Genomic DNA, 25,188 nt, shown 5'->3' with positions numbered 1-25,188 from the left:
CGATTCATACGTTGACACAAATCCACGTGGCAACTTTATGGTACGGTATACCGACTAATTAACTTTGCAAACTGTGACGAATTAAGATATTTATTTTGCTATAGTTAGTATTATTAACATCGTTTCGTTGCAGTTATTTATACGTCTTTTTAACGTTGATGTCATAATTTTAAACTTTTCTGCAAGGCAACTTACGATCGTGATCTTGTTGCTATTTACTCGATGTATAATAACATCTATGCGATATGTCTTGGTCCAGAAAAGGCCCTGGTCTAGAAAATTCCCTTTGATCCGTCAGTGGTTACTACACAATGTTATAACATAACTCTGTGTTATTTGAAATCGTGTAACCGTATATGATACTCTACGATACGTTGTCTAACGTTTCACGACTGTTGGCGCCACTGTCACCTCGAAACTGCAGCGTTTCGTTATCGATTGCACATACGTCACGAAAAAAGTGTATCTTTATATTTCCAGATATTAATTTCTGTTATTTTTGTATCGATAATAAAAGTTCCTGTCATCATTTGTTCTCAACATTTTCAATCCGGTATGGGTCTTGAATGTACAACCTTGGAAACAGATGTTTCGAGATGCAACATTTTTGGCGGGAAAAAGGTTCCCTAAAAATAGCCACGTTTACGATATTCAAAAGTATTCTTACCTGACCCGTGATTATCGTATCAGCTTAATTTTTTTTTTAATCGTACCGCTTATTTTGGGACGTAATATGTATCTTGAGAATAGAAATTTGGAAATTTAAGCTTGAAATACATTTGAATTAAAGTACCAACTGTAACTTTATAGTGCAATTCGGTTGATAAAGAACTTATTACATTAAATCTTACAAGCTTATCTTAAGAATTAAGAACTTTGTTTTAATGACTCTTTTGTAAACGAATAACCAGCTTGCAACAAATTGTTTCAAGTCGTGTTGCAACTTCATACATGTATATTTGCAACAATAGCATATATATATATCAATTCGTATCGAAGAATTTTTCAGAGTCCGATCGAACAGCAACGTTGAATTTAATTTAACGGATCGATAAACGAGAGTAACGGTGGTCTAGAAAAATCGAAACGGGCGGCCATCTTGGTTATCGCGAAGCTTTGTTTGCGCCAACTTCACGCGGCCAGTCGCATTTCTCTACTTTTTCGCGAGATTGTCGCTTCTCGTCCACTGTGTATCTGTCCTGGGTCCAAAACGAAAACAACAATCCGTTTCTCCGTGGAAAATTCATCGCTGTGCGACCGACGAAGAAGAACAGGAGCCACTTCTCGGTAAGTACGAAATATTATGATGTTTTCTTGAAAATTCGCACGAAGCTAGGTCGTCAACGGGACTCTCGTAACATGACTAACATGTTCCGCTTGAAAATTTCGAGAACAACACGATTCTCGATATCGTTCACCACGCGTTACAATAAAATTCGGTGTTTACGCGATTCGAACCACATTTCCACGCCGTGACAACGTATTTTTTAGAACTATCGAAAACGCAAAATTAACGTTATGACCTCTCGACGAAGCTACTCGTGTCATTTCCAGTCGATAATGATCGTGTTGGCCTGTACTGTTGCTAGATAAATGATAAGCGCAATATAACCATTTGTAACTTTATCAGGATAACCTTGGATGTCTAGAAAGACGTGTAAATGATATGCTACATTTGAAAGCATTAATTACTCGGAATTCTCGCCAAACGGAGGCGTTGTATTCTCACCTCACGACCATCGTTTATCCATAACGAAATTCTAATCGTTCATGCACGTGGTACTCATGCAGTGGATGACTGTTTTAATGCATGTTTCTTGGAAACATTACTTTGTCGACTGGGTACACTCATGGTCTATGTCTTATCAGATTCTTGGGACATTGGACAAACAAATGAATGCCACAAACCTGGGCATTGTGTGTCCTTGGATTTGCAAATCTTTGTTGCACTTTTTTTACATTATTCATAGCTAAGGAGATACAGTAAGATATTTTTAATATTAGGGTAGGACTATACGATAGACAATAATAGGATAAGGTTAACGATCTCTATTGCTCAACGACAGTTAGGAGTTTAAGACTCTCAGAGTTTTAAAACTCAAACTTGTATTAAATATGACAGGAATAGTTGACATTGCAACCACAAATTATACAGTACAACAAAATTAATACTTCATATTTTTTACATTGTAGGATAATTATTTATCTTTTTATTCCAATGCTTTGTTACTGAATATCTAAGGTATAGAGTCTATATTATGGACAGTTACATTGCTACTCTGTACCTAGTACATACAAAATCATCACATTTTCTCTACCTGCGAACATTACGTTCCAACATATATGTACATAATTTGTTCCAAAGTCATTTATTTGTTGCTATGGTTCTATAGCAAGTATCATACGTGCTACAAATCCATCCATCCATTTCTGGAATCTATTCTCTATTAAAGGCTGTTCATTAATTTGAACAAATCTGTGGATTAACTGAGATTCGCTAAAGCATACTGAAACCAAGGCTAAACTCCAATTTACCTTTTTTATTGCATCATTAAAGCTGCTCAAAGTATTTTTATCTTGTAACCCTGTAACATTTATTGTTACAGAAGGAGACTTAATGAAAATTAACAGAGAATAAACTGTGGTAGCCATACTAATGGTACAAGATGAGGAAATCTATCGAGGCCTTGTCATTCTTACTATAATAAGTTACATGCTGCAAAACGACGACAGAAATTGAAGCCTAATAACGGCAGTTTTTCTCGTCTCGTATAACACATCCCACGGTTGGGCTGTTTTAAAGTCAGTTAGCAGATCATCGACCACAAATTATCGCCAAGCAGGCTCACCTTCCTTCTTTTAATTGTCTCTCTTTGCTCAATTGTTCGCTTCTTTCATTGTCTTCTTCTCAGTACTTTCAATTTCCCATCCCATTCCAAGTTTCTTGTTGAAAGGAACAGCTTCTTTGTAAGAGAATACTTTGAACGTTTTATTGGGTTGCTGGAAAGTAATTTTGTATTTTTATCACCAGAAGGATTGATTGTACTTTTAATAAGTCAACTTCTTTTTAAATTGTGTCATAATTATATATTTTGACATACATACATATTATAAGAAAATTGTTTTTCTTTCGTAAACAAAACTATGAAATAACTTTCCTAGGCAGAAATGAAGTTGTGCTCCAATATAAATTAAGTCATTGTTGAGTTTTATAATTTGGAACTCAAAGAGAAAGGGTTACAGAGATAACACGCTTCTGTAGCAAGTTCTCTTTTAAGTTTACTTTATCGTTAAATAGCAAGAATAGTTGTCGACGGTGAATTATTCATTTAAATTAAATGTAAACTTCATTCTGCGTTTATTATCGAGTTTCTTCTTGCAGGCAAGTGTTTGTGTTCTCGTCTAATTGGAGCCTCGCGTTGTAAGGATCGTTGATTTCGCAATAGCCAGCGTTTGCCATTACCAATCATACATTGTCATCGACCAAACAACGTAATTCATACCACTTCCATATCGAGTACGATTATGCGTGCGAAGAAACGAGTAACAAAGCCACCTATTCGCCTTGTATATATCCCTTCGACGTTGACGATAATCATCGCCGTTGACCGAGCAATTAATGCACTGTCAACAGCGATGCGACGTCGTATCCGTCGCTCGTGATCCTCAAACGATTAATCAGAAATCAGTTGTAGGATAGATATCAAAGTCAGGATTTCATTGTTCAGATTATCTGCTGGGTGGACTTTCAACAATTTCGTTTATTATTATGGAAATTATCCGCGTTCGAACCTTTGGATAGACTGTTAAAACAGGGAGATATTTTTAATTGAAAACAGGCGTATTTCAATTGGAATGAAAATAATAGATAATTCATTTTTAATTGTTATTCTAAATAGTTATCTGAAGATAAAAATAATATCGATACATTGGAAATAATAGCTGTTTTAAATAACGAATTATTTTCAAAGTAATGTGCAACAAAAACAACTTATTTTAAGAAATCTTTGCAGAAATTTTCTGTTAAAAAAACGTGTCTTCGTCACAGGTAGGAAAGTAATTATGAAATAAAATAGCATGTTATTTGAACTAATATTTCGTGTCTGTATATTATATATATATATATATATATATATATATATATATATATTTTTTTTATGAATATGTATGTATGAATATATAAAATACATATTATATATGCCATTTATATATGGATACATAAATTCGTATATATGAATGTACGCGAAATAATATTTCAAATAGCGTTATTTGATAACTGTCTAGGGAATCATCGAAGAATATGAGATTCACCTAATTCTATTTCGTCGATAGCACGTAAATAGGCGCTAGTGGCAAATTCGATTGCGATACGAGCAGTGTTGCGCGATGTTGTGTAACATTGTCCTCTAGAAACACGATTTTGTTCGTTTTGGTTTCGTTTGAGTTGAACGGTTCAATTCACACGAAAACGTTAGCGTTGCGGTGGGCACGTATCTTTAGGAAAGCGATACGCAACACGTATTGCGCTAGGTCGGGAGCAAAAAATGTCGGTTAAAAGGCCAATGAAAGGGTCTAGGACAGCTTCGACGGCCGTGGTTAATTTTAGTTGTATATTTCGACCGAGACCCCTTCTTTGTGTACTCGGAGAACTTTGTCGACCAACTGTGGGAACCTTTAACGCCTTAGCCCTGTTCAGATCTCCATTAACTCCAACATTTGCATTTCTAAGTACTCGGGGAGTACATGTCGTGGATTTACTTAACAAACATCATTTTTGGTGGTTGGTGTCCAGGAAATATCCATATTGGAACGTCTAGAATTCGATGATTTAATTTTAGGAAGTTTCCATGCATGATATTGATTTCGTAAAGACGTTTGACTTGTATTAATATTAATCGGACTACAATCTATTCGTGATATTGATTTCGTAAAGACGTTCGACTTGTATGAATATTACTTGGACTACAATTTTCCATTACTTCTATTTATTATGTATTTTAAAAATGTGTTTCAGCACATTTTATATTCATTGAGCCATATATATCGAAATGAGCATTTTGTGGTTTTAAATGGGTTTGCTTAACGAATTCAAATTCTCAACTAAAGTCGCTGCCAAATGCTTTTTTCTAACGAAATGATCCACGCACAGGTCACTGCAAAACGGCATTGTAGAACAAGATTCTTTTATACTTACATTCTGTTAAATGAAAGCAAGCTTCCACTATTACATAACAGGATGTATTTTTGTATTTTTATAATGTAAACCGGTAGTCTTATCAATTCATGCTTCCATTTGTCTACGTCTCTTGGAATATTCAACTCTGACCTTAATGCTTGTTTATCTTTTCTTAATTGCGATATTGCGTACCTCATTCACTTAGTAAAGTTTACGTAGTTTTATAAATAGAGAATTGTACGCCCAGAAAGGAATAATATATTATCGCATAACAGGACAGTTAAATTCGAGTTTAAGTTTATTCTTACGATATTGCAAGTTTATTTACATTTTGGGAGGGTTTGGAAGCCTCACTAAATAGCGATGAGTTCTCAAAAAAGAGACATTGTGAATGTACTTAACCTACGCTGTAGGACAGTTAAATTCGAGTTTAGTTAATTTATACAATATCGCAATTTTATTACTATTGTAGTAGAGTTTAGAAGCCTCAATAAATAGTGATGAGTTCTCAAAAAAGAAACATTGTAAATATACCCAGCGATCGTTTCAGAAGTACTAACCTTGAGTTTAAATTAATTCATACAATATCACAGTTTTGTCACTGTTTTAATATGATATTAGAACTCTCACTAAACAATCCTAAATATCTAATGAGTTGTCTATTTACACTATCCAATTTGAGAAAGTCACGCGATTATTTTGTTATACCTAGCATCAGACAGCAAACAGATCTAAATCAATATATACTAACACAGAGAATACTCTTCTAAATTTCCAAATAAATCCAAAAAAAAAAGGCTACTCGATTCCGCCAATAGTCACAGGATCGAGTTCTACATAGCCAAGATCTCCGGATCCGACGAAGAAAGAATATCCGTGGCAGTATTTTAAACTGGCAAGGATGTCAGCGTGTCTCGAATCGTCGTCCTTCTGGCAGATACAAACACAGCCTTTCAAGATCGGGAGACACACGCGAAAACCTTTTTCCTCGATACATCGCTCGCTGCCCGAATATGTAAAACTGACGTCACGCCTCCTCGAGAGAGCGCAAAAGGACGCCCACCGTGTTCCTCTCCTAGCTCCTTTTTCTCTCTCCTTTTCCTTCGACCAAGTTTTACGCGTTTGGTTGCATTTTCCGTGGAAAATCACGTGCGGTACCGGGAGGTCGACTCTTGATCTTCATTTTCCCAACGTTTAAGACTTTACAAGGACCGCGGTCGAGATTTCAAGGTTTCAACTACTTCCCCGTCGAGTTTTTTCCTTTACATTTGATTAATGGGTGCAGAAATGAATTCTCTGTCTTCGTATTCGATTATTTACGATTCCGGTTTAAACAGACATGTTTAGTCGTCATTTTGGTATCGTATATTAAAATACGAACTCTCTGAATCCTCAACCTAATGATCATTGCATCGTGTAGAAATTAATTCTCTGTCTTTATATTCAATTATATATAATTCCAGTTTAAACGGATATGTTTAATTTATTTTGGTATTGTATATTAAAATACGAACTTTCTGAATCCTCCACCTGATGATCATTGCAGTGCATTTATAAGAACTTTAGTAGCCATCACATTTTGCTTATCGTTATTCTTATATAATTATTGTAATTATCAAGCTCATTTGTAATTTATTAGAATAATAATAATAAGCAAAATGTGATGGCTACCAAATTTTGTATATTTATATACATATGTTGAGGAGCAATGGGTCTCAACGGGCCACTAGCATATTCCTAATGAAATAATTATGAAGAATTATAAAGATATGAATTATCTGAGTAAATGCAAAGTATGGTAGAGCAAGAATTAAATGTATCTAAAAAACGAACAAAAGCAAGACTGGTGTATTAGGTGTTACAGTTGTACCTTCATAGATATTGTTATAAGACTGAGACATATATATTGTTGTAAGACATCCTTATAAATAAATAAAAAAAAAACTGGCTTACTCACTCTTTGTTTGATATTAAGAGTCGAGAAAATAGAATTATCGATTAGCTTTATTAATTGATAACGGAATCCATCGATCGAAGATTGATCGACAAAGCACCTAACGCGAAGTCGAAGATCGCTCATGAAATAGTTACGTGGGTATAGCGTATAAGCTGGTCTACGAGATCGCGTAGGTCGCGAGTTTTGTAAAGGTGTTAGTATTTCTGCGACTAATTTGTGGAGGACTGTATTCTCGCCCACGTTCCATTCGATTTTCCTTGAAAAACTTAATACCGACCATACCAATAGAACAGTCGAACCGAGCATCGTTCAATTTTCTCTCCAATCCTCCAAAAGTCATATCCACTTTCTAACATACGTATCGCGCGAAAGAAAGATCGGACAATGGTATGATATTTTTTAAAGGCAATATCTTGTTAAACATCGTGTAGGAAAATGTAAAGTCTTTTACTTGAAAATTCGTGACACCTGGACTGCATTTTTTTAAAGCTGTTTTGAATCTTTTTTCGATGTTTCAAGTCTTTTCAAAATATAATTTTATAGAGAAATTAGTTATGGAGTGGTACAACATAGCGGAAGTAAAAAAACAGTAATGTTTAGATACTTGTAGACCCATAATCTTTGAACTGCAAAGATTATTCAATTATTGAAAGTCGAAAGCAACAATTTAAATATGCTTTTATATATTCAGAAGAGTTTCTTCCAAATGAAAATTTAATTGCCACTGAACCATTTCATTAATATAGATAAGATAAAATAGATAAAAAAAAAAAAAAAAAAAAAAAAATCCAACTGAACGGAATTGAACATTATTCTACGACGTGCAACTTCGATACGGTATTACCAAGCTACAATTATAAATATCTAAAAAAAATATAGAGTTTCACATGATTCATATTCGATCAAAGAACAATCCAGTGAAGCTTTGTTAAAATCCTCCATGAAATAAATCCACGGAACAATTACCGTAAGTTGTTATTTGGATGGACAAAAAGTTAAATAAAGTCTGGCGGTACGAGTTTATCGAAAGTTTCAAACGGCACTGATAAAGGCAGGGATATGAACGGATGTTAGTCATATTGATCGGTCAGAGGCACGATTCGCAATCGCATCGGGCCACGTGGTGTTCCTGAAAGTAGCTCGGGAACCGTATTTGGCGATTCCGTTTAATCCGTGCGATGCAACTCGCGTGAGTTGGACATCTTTTCCCTCGTTCCCGACAAAAACTGGCCGTATCGGTTTCGCTACTAAAACGATCCTGGCGATGCATCGCGAAACGACGCGAAACACTCGCAACTAGCGATGGAACCGAGTTCGATGTATAATGTACAATCTAAAACGATTTTATTCGTCTTTGATCTCGTATATTTTTTGTGATAGAAAAAATGTCAGAGGAAAACATCGTCTGGTTCGGAGGGGAATATATTATAGTTTAAGATTGTTTCGAGGTCAAATTTTTAGGAATTTCAAGGTCATCAATGTTTTTTTTTTTTATAATGTGGTATTTTCATTATCGTGACGTTGTAGTTGATAAAAAAACAAATCCAAACGCGAGAAGTTATTCTTATAAAATGAATGAAATTTGTACCTAAAACATCTCCTCACGAGGTCGTACGAAGTTCAACATATAATAGATATTTGAATTTGTTTTTGCGTCATCTACAAGATTACAATACTGAAAATACCCCGGTCCGTCTAAACAAAAAATTCCAATGACCTTGAAATCTCTAAATAATGCAATAGTCTAACCGTTACATGCACCCCTTCAAACAGTGTAACTTTGTTCTATAGATTCGTTTTCATGTAACCAAAAATAACGGAGATATTTGAGCGTTCCCATTTAAACGCTCCGCTCCTGTATACGATACGATTTTATTTTACAAATGTAGGAGCGCGAAACGGACAACGAATAGCGTTTGAGAACGAAATTTGTTCATAAATTGGTACGCCTTGCACGATTCTCGATCCCATCGCTACCGACAACGGAAGTGTCACACTCGCCTTGCTATGTTCGCACGTAATCGCGAAACGCTGCTCCGTGTTTCCAACCGTGAGTCGCGAACGTTGCTCGTTAATCTTCACGCTGCACACAAATCTTTACGATACTTTCTTCGATTTCCCAAAATTTCGTATAACTTTAAACGTTATCGTAATAAAAGAAAAAAAAAATGCATGGTTTCCATTTTATTAATTTAAAACGACTACATTGACAGCATGATGAACGATTATGAAGTAATTGGGACGCACAAGTGGAATATAAAGCAATAAATTGTATATACCCGAGGTTATGAATATGAAAATCTCTTATAGAGGTGATAATTCTTTTTTTTTTTTTTTTAAATGTCGTTATTTTTTAATTGGATGTGGTTCCAAAGTTGTAAATTCTGCAGCTGGCTACGCAGAGAGTTTATAGAATATCTCATTTTCAAGTGGACTTATACCGCTATCAAAATAAATATTTGTTTATTCTGGTGAGTTGAAAAACTTGAATTTCAATCAAAAACTCATCGTCTATGATAATGAATTTTATTTTACTATATATACATAAATATATATGTGAAGTTTGGTAACTATATATTTTTGTTTATTATTATTATTATTATTTTAACAAGTTACAAGTGCGCTCGATAATTACAGTAATTGCAGAAGAATAACAATAAGCAAAGTTTGATGGTTACTGAAGTTCTTACAAATGCATTACAATGACCATCAGGTTGAGGATTCAGAAAATTCGTATTTAAATGTAAAATACTAAAACGACGAGTAAATATATCCGTTTAAATTAGAATTATAAATAATCGAATATAGAGGCACAGCATTAATTTCTACACCTAATATAAATGACGTTATAAAAACGATTTTACCAAGAGTAACAACTGTCTACTTTTCGTTTGTCTACTTCTTGGACCGAGCATAATATTGTTAACTTTTTGAGACACTGGACGAACACGAAGATCACCGCCTTGCGCGAGGGAGTGATTTGTAGCGATCTTTCGGGCAACGAAATCACCGTGTCTCCCAATCTTTCCATTTGGATTACTGCCCGAACGCTTCTCGGTGACTTCGGTGATCATCTTTGGACGAATGTCAAGACCAGAAACTGGCACGCGGCGATTATTAACGATCCGTCATATCGATATAGAAACTTTACGTCGTACACAACGTATTCCCTCGTTAAGGTAGTTGTTAACGTTTTAACAAACCTGTTTCGATTTAACCCCTTCGGGTACTACTGACTGCCGCTCATTAGCGGTTTAGGCTACGACAAAGCAGTATAAACATTTTAGATATGTTTATTAAACACGTTAAATGCCGCGTCACTCACCGATGACCGTCGTGGTCCGAATGAAAAGTTTAGAGTCTAAACTTTAGACGCTCGAGACTTCTACGAATCCCGCAAAACACGTTTTCGCGGCTTACGATGCTGTACAATGCAACCATTCTTGTGGAAAACTTCCTCGAACCACGAATGTATAACCGCGGCCGACTCCTCCGTACCGAAAGGGTTAAATTGACCACCCCACTTTTACGAATGACGATATCAAAATTTTGTAATTTTAACGCAGCTTCCTATGGAACATACAGGCTTTCACGTGTTTTTCAATTTGAATGAAAATGGAATTTAGGCAGCCGCTGAAAATTTGATATGTTACAAAAGTCGAAATTATAAACCATTAAAGAAAAAAAAAAAAACAATTATTGACCGCACCGTTGCTGAGATATAATTAATTAAAATCTGTAACCGAACGTAGGACGCTCGTTACGAACATAATAGGCATCCGAAATATTTGTAATCGTTTATTACGCAAGCCATCGAATCCAGTTTTGCTTCGACTCGGACACCAGTGAATTTGAAATACCGAAGACTCGTTTCCTACCGCGTTCCTCGCGCTGGTAAATCGCTGGAGGTGGATTTAAAAAGTGGTAAAGTGCGAATCTCGCCGAGCTCTCTGCTATAGGGTTTTTATCTAGTAAACGGCGAACAGTTGACGACGACCGTTCTTGGACAACGTAAATAATACGAATATCACTCGACAAGGTTCCTCGTTCTGAAATATCCTTGTGAAAAAATCGACGATTGCACTGCAAAGGCCAACAAGTTTTCAGCGGCATCGCGGAGTTGGGAGTTCGAGACAGGACCTCGTCGATGTTCTTAGGACAATGGACCCGGAGAGTAGCCGAGTTCCTTAGACCAAACTGTTGGAAAAACGCCCACGACGACCCACGTCGCGATGACTGTTCGCGTCGTTTTACCTGGGACGAGCACTAAACGTGTAGGCAGACCAAAAACACCTCCGAAAGCGGCGTGACTCATGGATTTCGCGATCATCGCTTGTATGTCCGGATTTATTATAACCTAGATGGTCCTTCCTAATTCGTAGTTTGGCTTTGGTCGATATCCATCACGAGTCGCTTTCAGAGCGATCAACTATTCGATTGTTGCGCATAAAATTCCGTTTCATAAATACGCGGAGTTGTTCACAACACGTGTTGCCAATTGACATTTACTAAAGGGTTTTTCAATAAGATCGACACGATGTTAAAATGAAATAAAAGAACAATTGTTTAAGATAGAATACGGTTTCCTTTTTCGCTTCGAAATGCAGGGCGAGTCGCCTAAGATTTGTACCTAAAATGTCTCCGTGTCTTTTAACGACACGAAGATACGTCTTCGGAGGAATACAAGGACTTATACAGCTAATAGATATTAAAATCTCTCTCTTTGTCAATGGCACTTTTTGTTGAAAATAAGTTGCCACAGTTCAATGGAAACCACAAGGTGGTAAAGAAAGATGTCGAATTTAACATAGAAAACAGAACGTGTAGTGTCCTCGTCAAGTTTAATTCAAGGAATTTTGAAATCATTTCTTTGTGACCACTCTAAATATAATCTACATTTATATTATTTGGCGTACGGTAATTTAGGTAGATAAAAAGTCTCGAATTGACCATTGTAATTATTATAGATTCTGGAATTACAAAGGCAATAAAGTATTAAATGAAACGACGTGTTTACGAAAACCACAGAAAGCTTCGAGAGTTCTAACTTGGAGACCATCGACGTTTGATGCAGGACTTAGGAAATAAGTTGCACGAATGTCTATCGGACGCTGAAAGCGATGACCGCCTTAGCGGCAACGTCCTCGACCCGATCGCGGAGGTGTTTGTTCAGGATCGTGTGTCGCGTATGGACACGAACGCTATTCACCTGGCGGATAGAGACAAGTCCTGTTCACCTAGTAACACACTACAGATAATTCCACTTCGGACACCCGTGCACTGATTAGAAACCAGCCATTCGAACGATCGCAAAGTTTCTTTGGCTGTCTGTTGGCAGCACACTTTGCGGAACCTCGAAAATAATTCTGACTTCACTTTCGATGGTTCCATAGTTCCGGATCAATTAAGGGGTTTTCAAGGATTTTTATCGAACTTTTATTGCACTAATAAAAAAGAGCCTTGTATACCATTTATTCGTGTGCTGCGTGTGATTTGCGTAATTTATGCGTGACCTACGATATTCTACTAACGCGCGTGTATGATAAACTCCACGATGTACCTAGCATGTGGTATCTCCGTAACGTGTGTTCGCGTGACACGCATGTCACACGAAAATATTACATGCCACAAATCAGAAATTGTGTACCGGATATTCGCCACAAGACGGCGCGCGTCAAAAAAGCATCGCGAGCGGTACTAAAATACCAAATGTGTCACATGTGTCTCAAAAATAACGCGGATGCTACGTAAACACCACAAAAATACACATTTGTCTATACATGTATTATACGCTGCACGCTATAACTGGACACATAACTCTTATCGTACACGCAACAGTTCAATAGTAATTAGTCAATAGTTTAATAATATTTAGTCTGCGGATATCTATGATAAATAGAGGTACAGAAATACGAAAATATATAAAATATCAATACTAATATACATGTTATATCGTTTAGTAGACGAGACGTACTTCCATTTAAATTTGAATTCTTTCTCTGTATTAATACGAATCTGTAAAAATATGAATTTGCATGAAAATTCGCAGCTTAATGATTATATTGTAGCTATTTATGCAAATTTATATTTTTACAGATATATATGTAGTTAAGAAATTAAATTTAGACAGATGTATGTTACCTTCTAAACAGTGTAAAATGTACTTTGTTATTGTCACTTTATATATTTTTTAGATTTGTACACATTCTCATAGCCTTTCGTGTATCTCCATTTGCCATAAATGTATTAACATCCATAATTAATAATAATAGGGTAGTATCGCGCCTCCTGTACGCAATAGGGTGTCAAATAAAAACATAATTGGTAAGGTGGTGAATGGTCCAATGAGAAAAGCGATCGACTGCCGATCCGAGGGACTAGTGTTCGAATCCCCATCGCCTGACTTCTTCGTATTTTTTGTTGAGACTCCTGCAATAGTTTTAATAGTTGCATCGTTTTCACTACGAACCAATATTTCCTCGTCTATCCGCGTTACTCCGAATCAATTTTCACCGAGTAACCGCTCAAATAAACCTCGTAAATTCTCTGATTCGTCCGCTATTCAACGAGAGCTTGATGACTCTGCTTAGCCACTTAAGGACAACTCAATTGGAATATTGTTTAGATAGAAGAGTGATTCACTGCATTCTCTATAGTCCTGTTGGAACGAACAGAATGCAGACTGTCTACTAGTTTCCCTGCTCGTTGAGAGAGGGAAGACGAAGCATCTGAAGTGGGATAAAACGTAATGACCTCCACCTCCGTGTTTCGAACTATTTTCGATACACGTCTCGGCTAACTTTAGCGTTTTCGTTAGTCCAGTGTTTGACTTTGAGCCGCAGTTTTCCACCGAGTAGTCGCTGGCGCGGTTCGAGAGAAAACCTGTCGCCGATTTCCCAGCGCGGAATATCCGTCGGTGACTCGAGCTCTTCGACAGCCCAACCGGTTTTTCGTCTTCCGTGTGGTTCCTCGGCCATTGGAATCGTCCCTATTCGCACCAGCGACGATGAGTCGCTCCGAGAAACGTTTCTGCGTTGCGCCACGCCGGTGAGGCACAGAGCACAATGTTGTTCCACGGAGAGATGGTGTTGCCGATGAGTGATCGTTGAGTTCGGACGATTCTTTCGCGATTCAGTGAGACATGCGTGTCTGTAGAGTTCAAGTTTGCGCTTGAGGAACCTCTGGAGCGATGTGGTTGAAAATTACTGGGCAAGTCTTTCGATTTCTACGATTTATAACGTGAACGTGCATTCTTAGGCGAATATGTGTCATACAATCGGCGAGGAGTAAGTTGTTGGCGCGTGGGAGCAGTTGTAAAAAATAGAAAATTAAAATTAAGAGGAAGCGCTAACGAGAATTAAGTAATTCTTGAAGATTACCCATTATCGAACATGGATTTTTCTTTTCTAAAACACGAATTGGACAGATGTATGATTTAAGTTACGAATATATATGTACACGTAAAAAGGAATCGAAAATAATTGATTACTTTTATGAATAATTGTGCTTCGAGCACATAAATTGCAAGAAGTTGATCATTTTCTAGGCTATCGAGCATTTTAATATAGAAAGTATGTTAACTCTTTGTATTTCTGGGGCCAAACACTTACAATTAACATCATTTGCGAAGGGTCGACAAAAAGACGTGAAATAAAAAGCATGTGGACCGCAAAGGGTTATCTGTTCGATAGAACGCTAGCTCGTAGGATCGATTCACGGATACTCGAGCCGGAGTGAGCCATTTATACGCGATGCTGCGTAACTATTTTGAAAACAGCGTACAAAATTAACTCGGGTGGAATATATTCGCGCGCACCGCTGGAATACTACATAGTACGGTTGGAACTATTTTGGAGAGCTGACACCTATTTTTTGCCATCCACTTACGGATCGCCGACAGTCTGAATGAAGTGCAACGCATTACGCAGCATCGCTGACCCTTCGCGGTCCTGCGGCTCGAGATTTATTTCTATTTCTACCTGGCCGTGATGCCTGCGTTCCCTGAAAATCATTTGCACCGTGGTCAGAATTTTCCATGACGCCAAACGCCTAGCTATTATACCGTGGAAAGTGTGCTCGAGTATTTGTCAGGCATATAATTAGTTTCTTGAGTAAGTCGCGTTGTTGTCGAATCACTAACAGTACGGTAAACGATGCGAACTTGACCTGTTGACGTCCACCTTGAACCACAAATCTTTCTTCACACTTGAAGATTTTATGTTTTATGTATCAAAAGTATAATTGAAAACTTTTGTAAGAGTACAACACATACATTCGTAATACTCGAGAAACAATCGTGACAACACAAAACGTTACTGTGCAACGTTCAGCTTCAGATTTTAATTAATTATATCTCAGCAACGGTGCGGTTCGTAATTCCTTTTTTTTTTTTTATGGTTTATAATTTCGACTTTTGTAACATATCAAATTTTCAACAGCTTCCTTTTGCATTTTCATTTAAATTGAAAGAAATTCACGTGAAAGTCTGTATGTTCCATTGGAAGCTGTGTTAAAATTGCAACATTTTTATATCGTTTTTCATCAAATTGAAATGGTCAATTAACATCGAAATAAACTCATATGATTCATATTTAATTAACCAAACCATCTTAAATGTCTTGCGTTGATTATTTTACTCGATCGAGTGTAAGCTTGGCTAAAGTTGAATGTGTTATTTGATCTCAATAAACATTTTACGTCAATAATAGAGAAATGTTACAAGTGTAACACATTTTTCATGTTATCTGAAAATTGAATAACAGTTTGAGTCCGTTGCCCCTTAATTTCCACGACTTCCCCCGACATGTCTTAAAATTGTGTACTTATAATTGTGTACAAACTTGGATAGAAACAGAGATACTCTCGCTCTCTTGTTCTCCCTTTCTTCCCATTTTACATTTCCACATGCAGGGGCTCTTACGACTCCTCTGCTCTACTCTGCTCCATATATTCTCTTTGTCTTTGGTCTCAACGCTTCGAATCTTACCGTTTCTCAGCGATACACTCTCGAGACCGCAATAACAATAACGTTGCGAAACATTTTCATTTCTTATGAGTAATGCAACGGAAAATTTTCAACACGTTCAGCTCGGGGTTTGAGTAACGTAGAACCGAAGGTGAACCATCGTGTGACGTTGACGATGACTCAGAAACTCGCGCGACAACTACAAAGGGTTAAAGACTCCGTTGCAAACGAAAGTTTTCCGTATGTAAAGGCGTAAAAGTGAGTCGATCTGGAAACGGAAACTCGGCAGCTGAAGGCAGCTGAACGAGGTTTCAAGTTTTCTTATTTCATGACTCGATCTGATTTTACATAGATCATTAAGATCGATCTTTTTGGTCCAGGCTTGTCTGGTAAAAATCACAGCTTCTGTTATAAATTCGTTATTTTCCTTATAATCTAATATTATTTCAAGTAACACGTTATCTTATTTCATAATTATTTTCATGGCTGTTACATATTGCACATTGGTAATCAGCTAAACAAAACTGGGATAGCTGTATTTTTCCTGCGTTCCTGGCCTATTGACTCCCGATGTCGCGGCGTGTTTGCCAATTGGCCTGCTAATTACGATAACTGTTCTCGCATTGTTCGACAGGTGGTTGCCTAAGCCCTGACATCCGAGCACGAGCACAATAGCGAATGATGGTCGACTACTACAAGATCCTCGAGGTGCAACGGACCGCCTCTAGTGGGGATATAAAAAAAGCGTGAGTATCTATACGCACAGTTCCGTTCCTTGTCTGGTTAATTAAGACACATACAGAGCGTCCCAGGTTTTTCCGGACAAACTTTGCCAGCGTGTACTACACGCAAAAGTAAGAAAACAATGTTATATGAACATATGCTCTTAATTGTTTTATTAAGGAGTTATAACTAATAATACAAAATGATAATAAACTGGCACTTCGTCGATACAGCGTACGAGTATATTATGAATATTCCTATTTGTGTTTATATAAACCTTTATGTTTACTTCCGGAAGTATAGTCAGTGCAGAGGATCACAGGCACATTTGCTGCGATTAGAGAAAATGAAGAATAAATTAATAATATATAAGAAATTAATAAATTAATAATAATATACGATATAGGGTCAATTTTTGTTAGATGCCAATCCTGTATCCGTAATAACTGAAGCCATTTTGAAATGTTAACTCGTTAATAAAACGTTAATAAAATATGTCGGTATAAACTACTTCAGTAAGTAAATATAAGAGTTTATGTAAACACAAATAGAGATATTCATAATACGTTGGTACGCTGTGTCGGCGATACGCCAATTCATTATCATTTTGTATTATTAGTTGTAACTCCTTTGTAAAACATTGAAGAGCATATGTTCATATAACAGTTTGCTCGGAAAAAGACTGGAGCATCCTGTATATTTAATATGGAACATTTAGACGTTCGCGTGTAGAGTCTACTAGCAAATCAGATTTTATTATTTCATTGGTAGTTGAATGACCGAATGGTAGAAATCACATTTGGAGGCAAATATAAAACGTTATTCGAGATTCTTTTTTTTACGAAATTATAATATTAACAAGTATTTAAAGGAAAAGCTTTTCTCATAATCATATACTGCTTTAACGACGAAGGGTTTAACAGTTCTTTTTATTTTTAAATATCTTGATCGAAAATACCGATAATTATTTACGATAATCATTTAGTTTTGAATGTTGAATTTGAGCATTTTGACTCGCGTGGATTTCGCTCTTTATTGCTTGGATATGCTGCTTTAATGTTTATATTTTTTGTTTACTATTTTCTTTTTCTTTTTTTCTTTTATTTCTTTAAGGCGACCATTCCATCAAGATATTTCAAAGCAAAAAGAAACCGTTAATAATTTATGAGGCACGCATGAACGTACATATTTTATTTTCCGCAAGTATTTTTATCGTTGAAACGTGTTCAGTATTATGCTCTTTCTATAAATAAACCGCTGGTTAAGATATCGACATTAATAATTGTAAAAGAAACTGAGCACGTGACTCTCTCTCTGTTGACATCATTCACAGACCCAACGTGCTACGTTACGCAGACAGAATTCGCGTAAACATTTAAAAGGTAACGGGAAAAGTGTGATTTCCGCGAGACTTAAAGTATCCTCGAATCACTGGTTTTATTTACCAAACCGTGACTGTGGTGAGCAAAGAAAGATTGAATGAATAGCTTTTTGTCTTCGGCGAAATGTTGGCTTCGGTCCAAGTCTCGACATTTGTATCGTCCCAGCTCAGTTAGCCCAGCTTCAGTTAGAACAGAACGCAGCCACTTTCCAAAGAATATCTGCGATAAAAAGTGCTTCCGATCGTTTTAGCATACGATAAAGCTCTCGATCTTATATCAACCAATGAAATTATCGTTTCTTTACAGATACAGAAAATTAGCACTGAGATGGCATCCAGACAAAAACCCCGAGAACCTGGACGAATCGAACAAAAAATTCAAAGAAATATCCGAGGCGTACGAAGTGTTGATAGACGGTAAGTTTTCCTCTCGTTATCTTTCATTTTCACACGCGACCATTAGAGACATTGCGCGTAACGTTCATTCTCAAATACGACTGGCAAGTTCGAGAAAGGGGATCGAACGACTCGCAAGTGACGATGGTGTTGCTATTATGCCAGTTCTTGCTACGATCACATTGATTCTCCGTGGCTTTAATTAATTGCCTGATGCGAATCGATCAACGACGCTACCTACGGTAACGAAACCGTACAGCACGCAGAGCGTCGCGATGCCAACAGGAGATGAACGACAGGAGCTCCTGCTTGTCAGCAAAGCCGAATTTCGCATGAGCGTTTTCTTTCAAGTGGTCTCCAAGTAGTACAACTTATTCTGGGACCCAGCGACTCGTGACACGATCGAGCAGTCCGACCAAATCTAGAACGAATCGATCGTTTTTATGATCCGTTGTTGTTTCGTCAGCTGAACATACAGTAATTCGTTGTTATTTAACCTTTCGACTGCGAGACGATTTTTCCTGGAAATTCTGAGGAGCCTGATCGCTAACAAGGTCGCGATCGTACTTTGACCGACCCGCGCAGGCGGACGAGATTTTTACATTTTTTAAGTTGTTACACAGAATGGCAAGACGAAACTTTTCTATCTTAACAATTTATTCGTAGGACGTCTAGTTTCGAAAATAGAAATTGTAAACTTACGAGTCCTCTTTTATAAAATTCGATCGCATTTGCAACGGTGAAAATGAAAAGCATCGTTAGCTGACAATTACTCGTTCGTCGAATTTTTAAAAAATATCTTATAGAGAATTATAAGACGAAACTTTTTTATATTAACAATTTATTCATAGTACGTTTGGTTTCGAAAATAGAAATTGAAAACTTAAAAGTCCTTTCACCCCAAATTTAATTAAATTTTATAGTATGAATCGCTATAACTTAGCCGAATGTCATCGAGAATCTTTTAAATTTCGCAGAAATACGTAGTAGGATACATCGATGCCACCATTCCGTCCCAAACCTGAAAATTCACTATTGCTTATTAATATTTAATTGCAAATGAGTAACTGCCAGCTAACGAAGCTTTTCCCGTGACAAATGCTGCATATATAGCCTCTTGCTCTTTTACTTTGCACTGTTACCGTTTAACATTTTTTTATTTTGCCACATGTAGTTTCAGTTGGACTTGTAATTTCTTTAGAGAAACTTATTGCATTAGTTTCAAATACATATCTTTTATCTGTATTACTTGATCTTGGTCGATGAAATAAATTAGACACCATACGATGGGTATTAATTTCTATCATTTTGGGGGTTCCGCACTGCATTCGATAGAATATTCAAAAATAATATAGTAATAATATAATTGAATAATAATATTCAGAAAATAGTGTTCAAACATTAATATTTGATACTCAAATGTTCGAAGTTTATTCATAGTATACGAATACTTGAAAAATATTCGAATAACAAATTATTCAAATAGTCTTAGTTCTAAAATGAACAACACGATTGTATAGCCGAAGCATCCCTGTAAATAACGATCGATCGAGCCGTGTCGTCGACGAACAAAAGACTGTCACCGATCTGAAAGCAAAAGATATTGAATTAGAAATCTTTGTTTTTTCCGGACTGTCTCTCGTGACCGTGCTCGATGTCCAGATGCGAAGAGACGAATCTACGACCAACGATTGTATCAGAAGGCGTCTTCGAGGCCCGGCCGTGGATTCACCAGCCGGAATTACTTTGACTCTGCTTTCCAGCGATTTTTCGGTACCACTTAAGAGAAAAAAGACTTTAAGAGAGAGAGAGTGAGAGAGATAGAGAGAGAGAGAGAGAGTGGCCAAACATTGTTTTATTCCATCTTCTTTTTCTTTTTTTTTTTCTTCTCACAAGGAGAGAACCCCAAGCCTGACCCTGATTTTTTAATCTGCTTTTGCGCTATGGCAAATAACAAAGAACGAAAGCAAGTATTACATAGTTTTGGAGACAGACGGTTTATATAATAATTTATAAGATATACATCATTGAAAAAAAATTGCTACTCTTTATCACAGGAAGTATAATTACATAAAATAAAATATAAAAATCAATTGATATACAATGAGCTGATAAATGATAAACAAGTATTGACATTCGCAGAAACAACATTATTTTCTGGTCCCCTCAATGCAATACATAAATGAACGTATCAAGCAAAATTGCATAAAATTTTACGATACTCAAGTGAGATCAAACAAACTCACTAAAAACATTGTAAAAAAAAAAACTATTTAGACTATGTAGCGTTTAAGAGAATAAAGTACAAATTTCGATATTAATATACATAGATTAAGCGAAGCTAAAAGTGATAAACATACATTCACACTCCCATACGGTACCTGCGCTATATATAAATAGGTTTTTTTACAATATTTTTCCTCCTTTGTGATATACGTAGTTATTTTTTCGCTGTTGTATACATTCTAAACTATAAACCGTCTGTCCCCGAAACAATATACTATTAGCTTTAATTTGCTATTATCTACCGCTACGCAAGAGCTTATTAATGAGTCAGGGTCACGCTTGGTGGTCACCTCCCCTTGTCAAGTACCTTCAGTTTTGTTTTGTTTCCGAACACACAAACACGCACGGGTAGAACATCCGATCGAAACGATGAACAATTTGCTGGGTATACGATGTTACAATCGTGTACATACATTTCTTTCCGCACGATTGGTTCGGTTGTGCTGGTTACGATTACCGTCGAAGCCTCGCTCGCTGCTCAAACGTAGGATTCAGGAGTTCCTGACGGATTTCCGCGAACAGTATCGCGCTCGTCGATCGTATCAGTCCCCGTGGAATATTCGATAGACACTTTTTTCTCTTTCACGGTGTATCAATCACCGTAAACGCAGTTTCTATTGCCTGTACCTCTCCGCACTTCTAACCATTGCTTGACTGACCGAACAAGAGTACGACCTAATCTGCTTCCAGTAGTTTCACCCTTTTTCAGTGACCTTGGAAGGCTAAATCCTTGAAGGGCCACGCGGATGCGACATCAACTTTCCAACGCTTTCAGGTCTCGTTCATTCAGATTGGAAAAGGATTGGAGAAGGAATAGTTGAGGTAGAGACGGAGAACCTGTAGCATTTGATGTACTCGGTGTGGTCTTCTCGCATAATTTGCCAATTCTCTGTCTTCTTTGATTATTAGTTACACATTCTTAACACTAAGCCCACCGCGACCCATCAAATGATTGTTTTCAAATTAATTAAGTTCACTTAAAATATTTTTGGTTATAATTATAATGGTCCTTCAAGGATTCGCACAAGTATCCTGATTATCCAACAGTCCAGTGTTGTTCTCTCTATATTGGTTTTGCTGTTACGGTGGCCGTAACTTCGGCTGATGTTAGAAGTCATCTGGCAGTACTCTACTAACCTGGCAAGCCTTGCAGTACCTGCTTCTTGGAATTTGGACCGAATAAAACCAAGCGAAACACATTCAGAGCCCACCATACGATTGGTATTAACGATCGCTACTTTTTGTACACATTTCAGAAAAGAAAAGACGTGTCTACGACCAGTATGGAAAGGAAGGTCTTCAAATGCCAGGAAACAAGAGGCGACACGATGACGACTTTGATCCTCGCTTCGCTAATACCTTCGTCTTCAGAGATCCTGCGGAAGTATTCAGAGAATTCTTCGGTGGTAGTGCTTTCGCAGACTTGTACAAGATGACTGATGGTAAGTAAATTATAACGTACATCGGTAATCTGTGAAAATGTGAGTGGCCCTCGTTTGTATATTTGGTTGTAAAAAAAGTTTGTAGCATTTTTCAATAGGAGATACGTAGGAGATACAATGCGTAGCTGAAACATTTGACAATATGCATAACGTAATAAAAAGTGACATTGCAACGCGTCTTTCTCAGCGATTTGCTCGTAAATTAGCGAATTTCAAATGTTTCTATCTTATTGTTAAATATTAAAATAGTTCAAATAAGGTTGCGTTTTTTGGCATTTGATGCTCTTTTATTGACACGAATCAAAAGGCACTGTTCAAACAGCAAGAAAGATACGTGCTGTTTACGGAGATATTTGGATGTTCCCATTTAAACGCTCCACCCTATATATGTGTACGTTGGTGTGTAACAAGCAACCATTCAATGTGCGAATGATACGAATGATCCCGAATGATAAAAATCTGTGTGGTGATTAATCGATTAATACAAAACAATCCTGGAGTGTGATCAGTGAAAATTGTGATTAACGGTGTTGTTTATTTTCCCAAAGACCTCAATGTAGGCTTTCACAGGCGTAGTCACCCAAGCAGTAACAGCATAAGTACGCCTTTCTTCAACCCTTTTGGGATTCATTTTTCACCGTTCACCAACATTTTTGAAGGTGGAGGAAACACCTTCACCTCGTTCAACTCGTTCGCAAGCTTCGACGGAACCAGCGGTGGTGGTGGCGGTGCTATGAGGCGAACGAATACCTCGACGAGATTTATCAACGGCAAGAAGATCACCACCAAAAAGTAAGGGAGTATAGAACAGCAGGTTCGCGCGCAGCTAGGCTGTGAAACACTTTGTTGTTGCTAAACTATTTCGTTTCAGGATTTACGAGAACGGAAAGGAAACGATAATGTCTTTCGAAAACGACGTGCTGAAGTCGAAGACGGTGAACGGCGTCCCACAATCAATAACGTACAGTTAAATCAGATTTCTACAAGAACGCTCGCTCGATCTCCGCTCGACAATTGAGAAATTCCTGTCGTCGTTCACGTTTGCGAGTAATATCTCCACGGTCTACCGAGATGTTGTTCCTGCTACTATCTACCTGACAGAGAGAAAGAGAAAAAAAGAAATAATTGTCTCATAATTGTTCATTTAACGACGTTCATTGCACCATGGTCATTCGTTATCCATATTAGTTCTCATCTCTCCATCAGACCGCCTTCACTTCTCGTTGGAATTTTTCTTGCAATGCTTGTTTTGTTGTTTACGTAGCGCCGCTGGTCGACGCACTCTCCACGCATTGTACACGACGTGAACGAAAAGAAAAATTAAATATATACACCCATGTACATACGCTTATTACTGAACAGCAAAACGATATCGAGGCACCGATTTACTCAACGAAAATTCGATGACAGTGATTAGATCTCTTAGCTCGAGCGATCGAGCCCGTTTAAAACAAACCACAAAACAAATTATCTTAAATTGAGAAGTAACTTAACTATTGCGAGCAAACCGCGACAAATGCTACCGAGCTTTTGTTCCCGTCACCTTCTCTGTTTTACCAGGTTTGACGAGGCATCGACGAGTCGCCCGCTGACCGACAATGCCAGCGACATCGCGATGGCTGGCCAGAACTCGAGAACAGTCAACGGTGACCATCTGAGGGCTAGCAGAATAAAGACGCACTATCATCCACTTCTCACTAAGAAGCACACAGACAAGAGTAAGAGAAAATAGAGGCCAAACAATGCAGCCTTCTCTCATTCTTTTCAGTTCTTCCCGTCTTTTGTTTCTATTTTTTTTCTCTTTTTTTTTTTTTTGGTCTCTTTCATTTATCTATCAGACGCATACATACCTACATACACGCATACATATGTGTATCCCATTACGGAGCTGATGCAAATTTTCGTCTTAATTCCTAATTAACGTCGCTTTTGCTGTCGTCAGAGTAAAGAAACGTGTTCGGTGTCGTAACCTCCCGCGAGAGGGATATAAAGCAATCTTTTGCAAAAATAAACGTGTATCAGTAGCTTAGCTTCGACTGACCATTTTGTCCGGCTTGAAAGTATCAATAAAAATTCGCTACGAAGTTATTCTCACTGAAAAAAAGCTCGTTTTCTTCGACCAACGTCTGCGCAAGGAGGAGAGAAATCATGTGCGACAGATTTTCTCGCGTTTTATAAACAGCGCTTTCATGTTTCCGTTCGAAATCTTACGCGTTACATTTACATACGGTAAGTTTCGCTTATCTTAGTTTTTTAGAGATTTAAATGAATCAATATCTCGTAAGTTACGTAATATTTCTAAGTCGCGAGAACTCGAGAACACTTGGGACTGAGTTTTACGAGTTTCAACTCGCGTTAAAGTACACGCGCACGTGGACGCATTTTACGCGTACATACGTTCTTTTACGATCCGTTTAACTTCGCAGCCATAACCAGTGCTCTTAAATATAAAATATTGTATTACGACTACATATACATATACATATACATATAGTATATTGATATATACTTCAATAGCACTACCATCTACCGTGGACTCAACGTTCCTGATAGCAGTGTAACTGTGTAACGTTCACGATGGATGAATGGCATGTGTTCCTTTTTAGGCGAACCGTGAAACAGGGATTCAGAGATAGGATTTCCGTTCTGTCGCGAAAACATTTTCCCAAACACTTAAGTGTCGTAATCGTATTGTTTCTTTTAGTTAGTTTCTTGCGTATGTGTATATAATGATAAGGAAGAAATGTTAAACTTACGTGGAAAATACATTATTAATACACACTAGTATTTCATTACTTTCTGTCGATTCCAAACCATTATTTACCATTGTTCTCTTTCAAGATGGAAAACCGGGTCGTGGGA

At 37.3% G+C, this 25,188-nt stretch overlaps 1 protein-coding gene across 4 annotated transcripts; it reads left to right on the top strand.

The window, feature by feature from the left end:
* Positions 1-896: 896 nt before the first annotated feature.
* LOC128881265 (dnaJ homolog subfamily B member 6-like) lies at positions 897-25,110 on the top strand. 4 transcript variants are annotated; one of them, XM_054132154.1, is made up of 8 exons: positions 897-1,287; positions 16,733-16,844; positions 18,510-18,619; positions 20,261-20,371; positions 22,141-22,326; positions 22,875-23,118; positions 23,198-23,287; positions 23,887-25,110. In XM_054132154.1, the coding sequence occupies exons 2-8, from the start codon at positions 16,777-16,779 to the stop codon at positions 24,056-24,058; spliced, it is 981 nt and encodes a 326-aa protein (XP_053988129.1). In that variant the 5' UTR covers positions 897-1,287; positions 16,733-16,776; the 3' UTR covers positions 24,059-25,110. The 4 variants fall into 4 exon arrangements, with proteins under 4 accessions (XP_053988129.1, XP_053988132.1, XP_053988131.1 ...); XM_054132156.1 differs by lacking the exon at positions 897-1,287 and adding an exon at positions 13,945-14,180; XM_054132155.1 differs by lacking the exon at positions 897-1,287 and adding an exon at positions 14,187-14,342.
* Positions 25,111-25,188: the final 78 nt, after the last annotated feature.

The sequence above is a fragment of the Hylaeus volcanicus genome, chromosome 8 (genome assembly GCF_026283585.1).
Source record: "Hylaeus volcanicus isolate JK05 chromosome 8, UHH_iyHylVolc1.0_haploid, whole genome shotgun sequence".
Taxonomy (NCBI): Eukaryota; Metazoa; Arthropoda; class Insecta; order Hymenoptera; family Colletidae; genus Hylaeus; species Hylaeus volcanicus.
Note: the sequence above shows the minus strand (reverse complement) of the source record. Positions and strands in the feature narration are given on the sequence as shown.

Coding starts and splice junctions, on each gene's coding strand:
- LOC128881265 (XM_054132154.1), top strand. CDS start 16,777: ATGATGGTCGACTACTACAAGATCCTCGAGGTGCAACGGACCGCCTCT. Junction 22,327..22,874: donor CTTGTACAAGATGACTGATG/GTAAGTAAATTA, acceptor ATTTTCCCAAAG/ACCTCAATGTAGGCTTTCAC. Junction 23,288..23,886: donor GGCGTCCCACAATCAATAAC/GTACAGTTAAAT, acceptor CTGTTTTACCAG/GTTTGACGAGGCATCGACGA.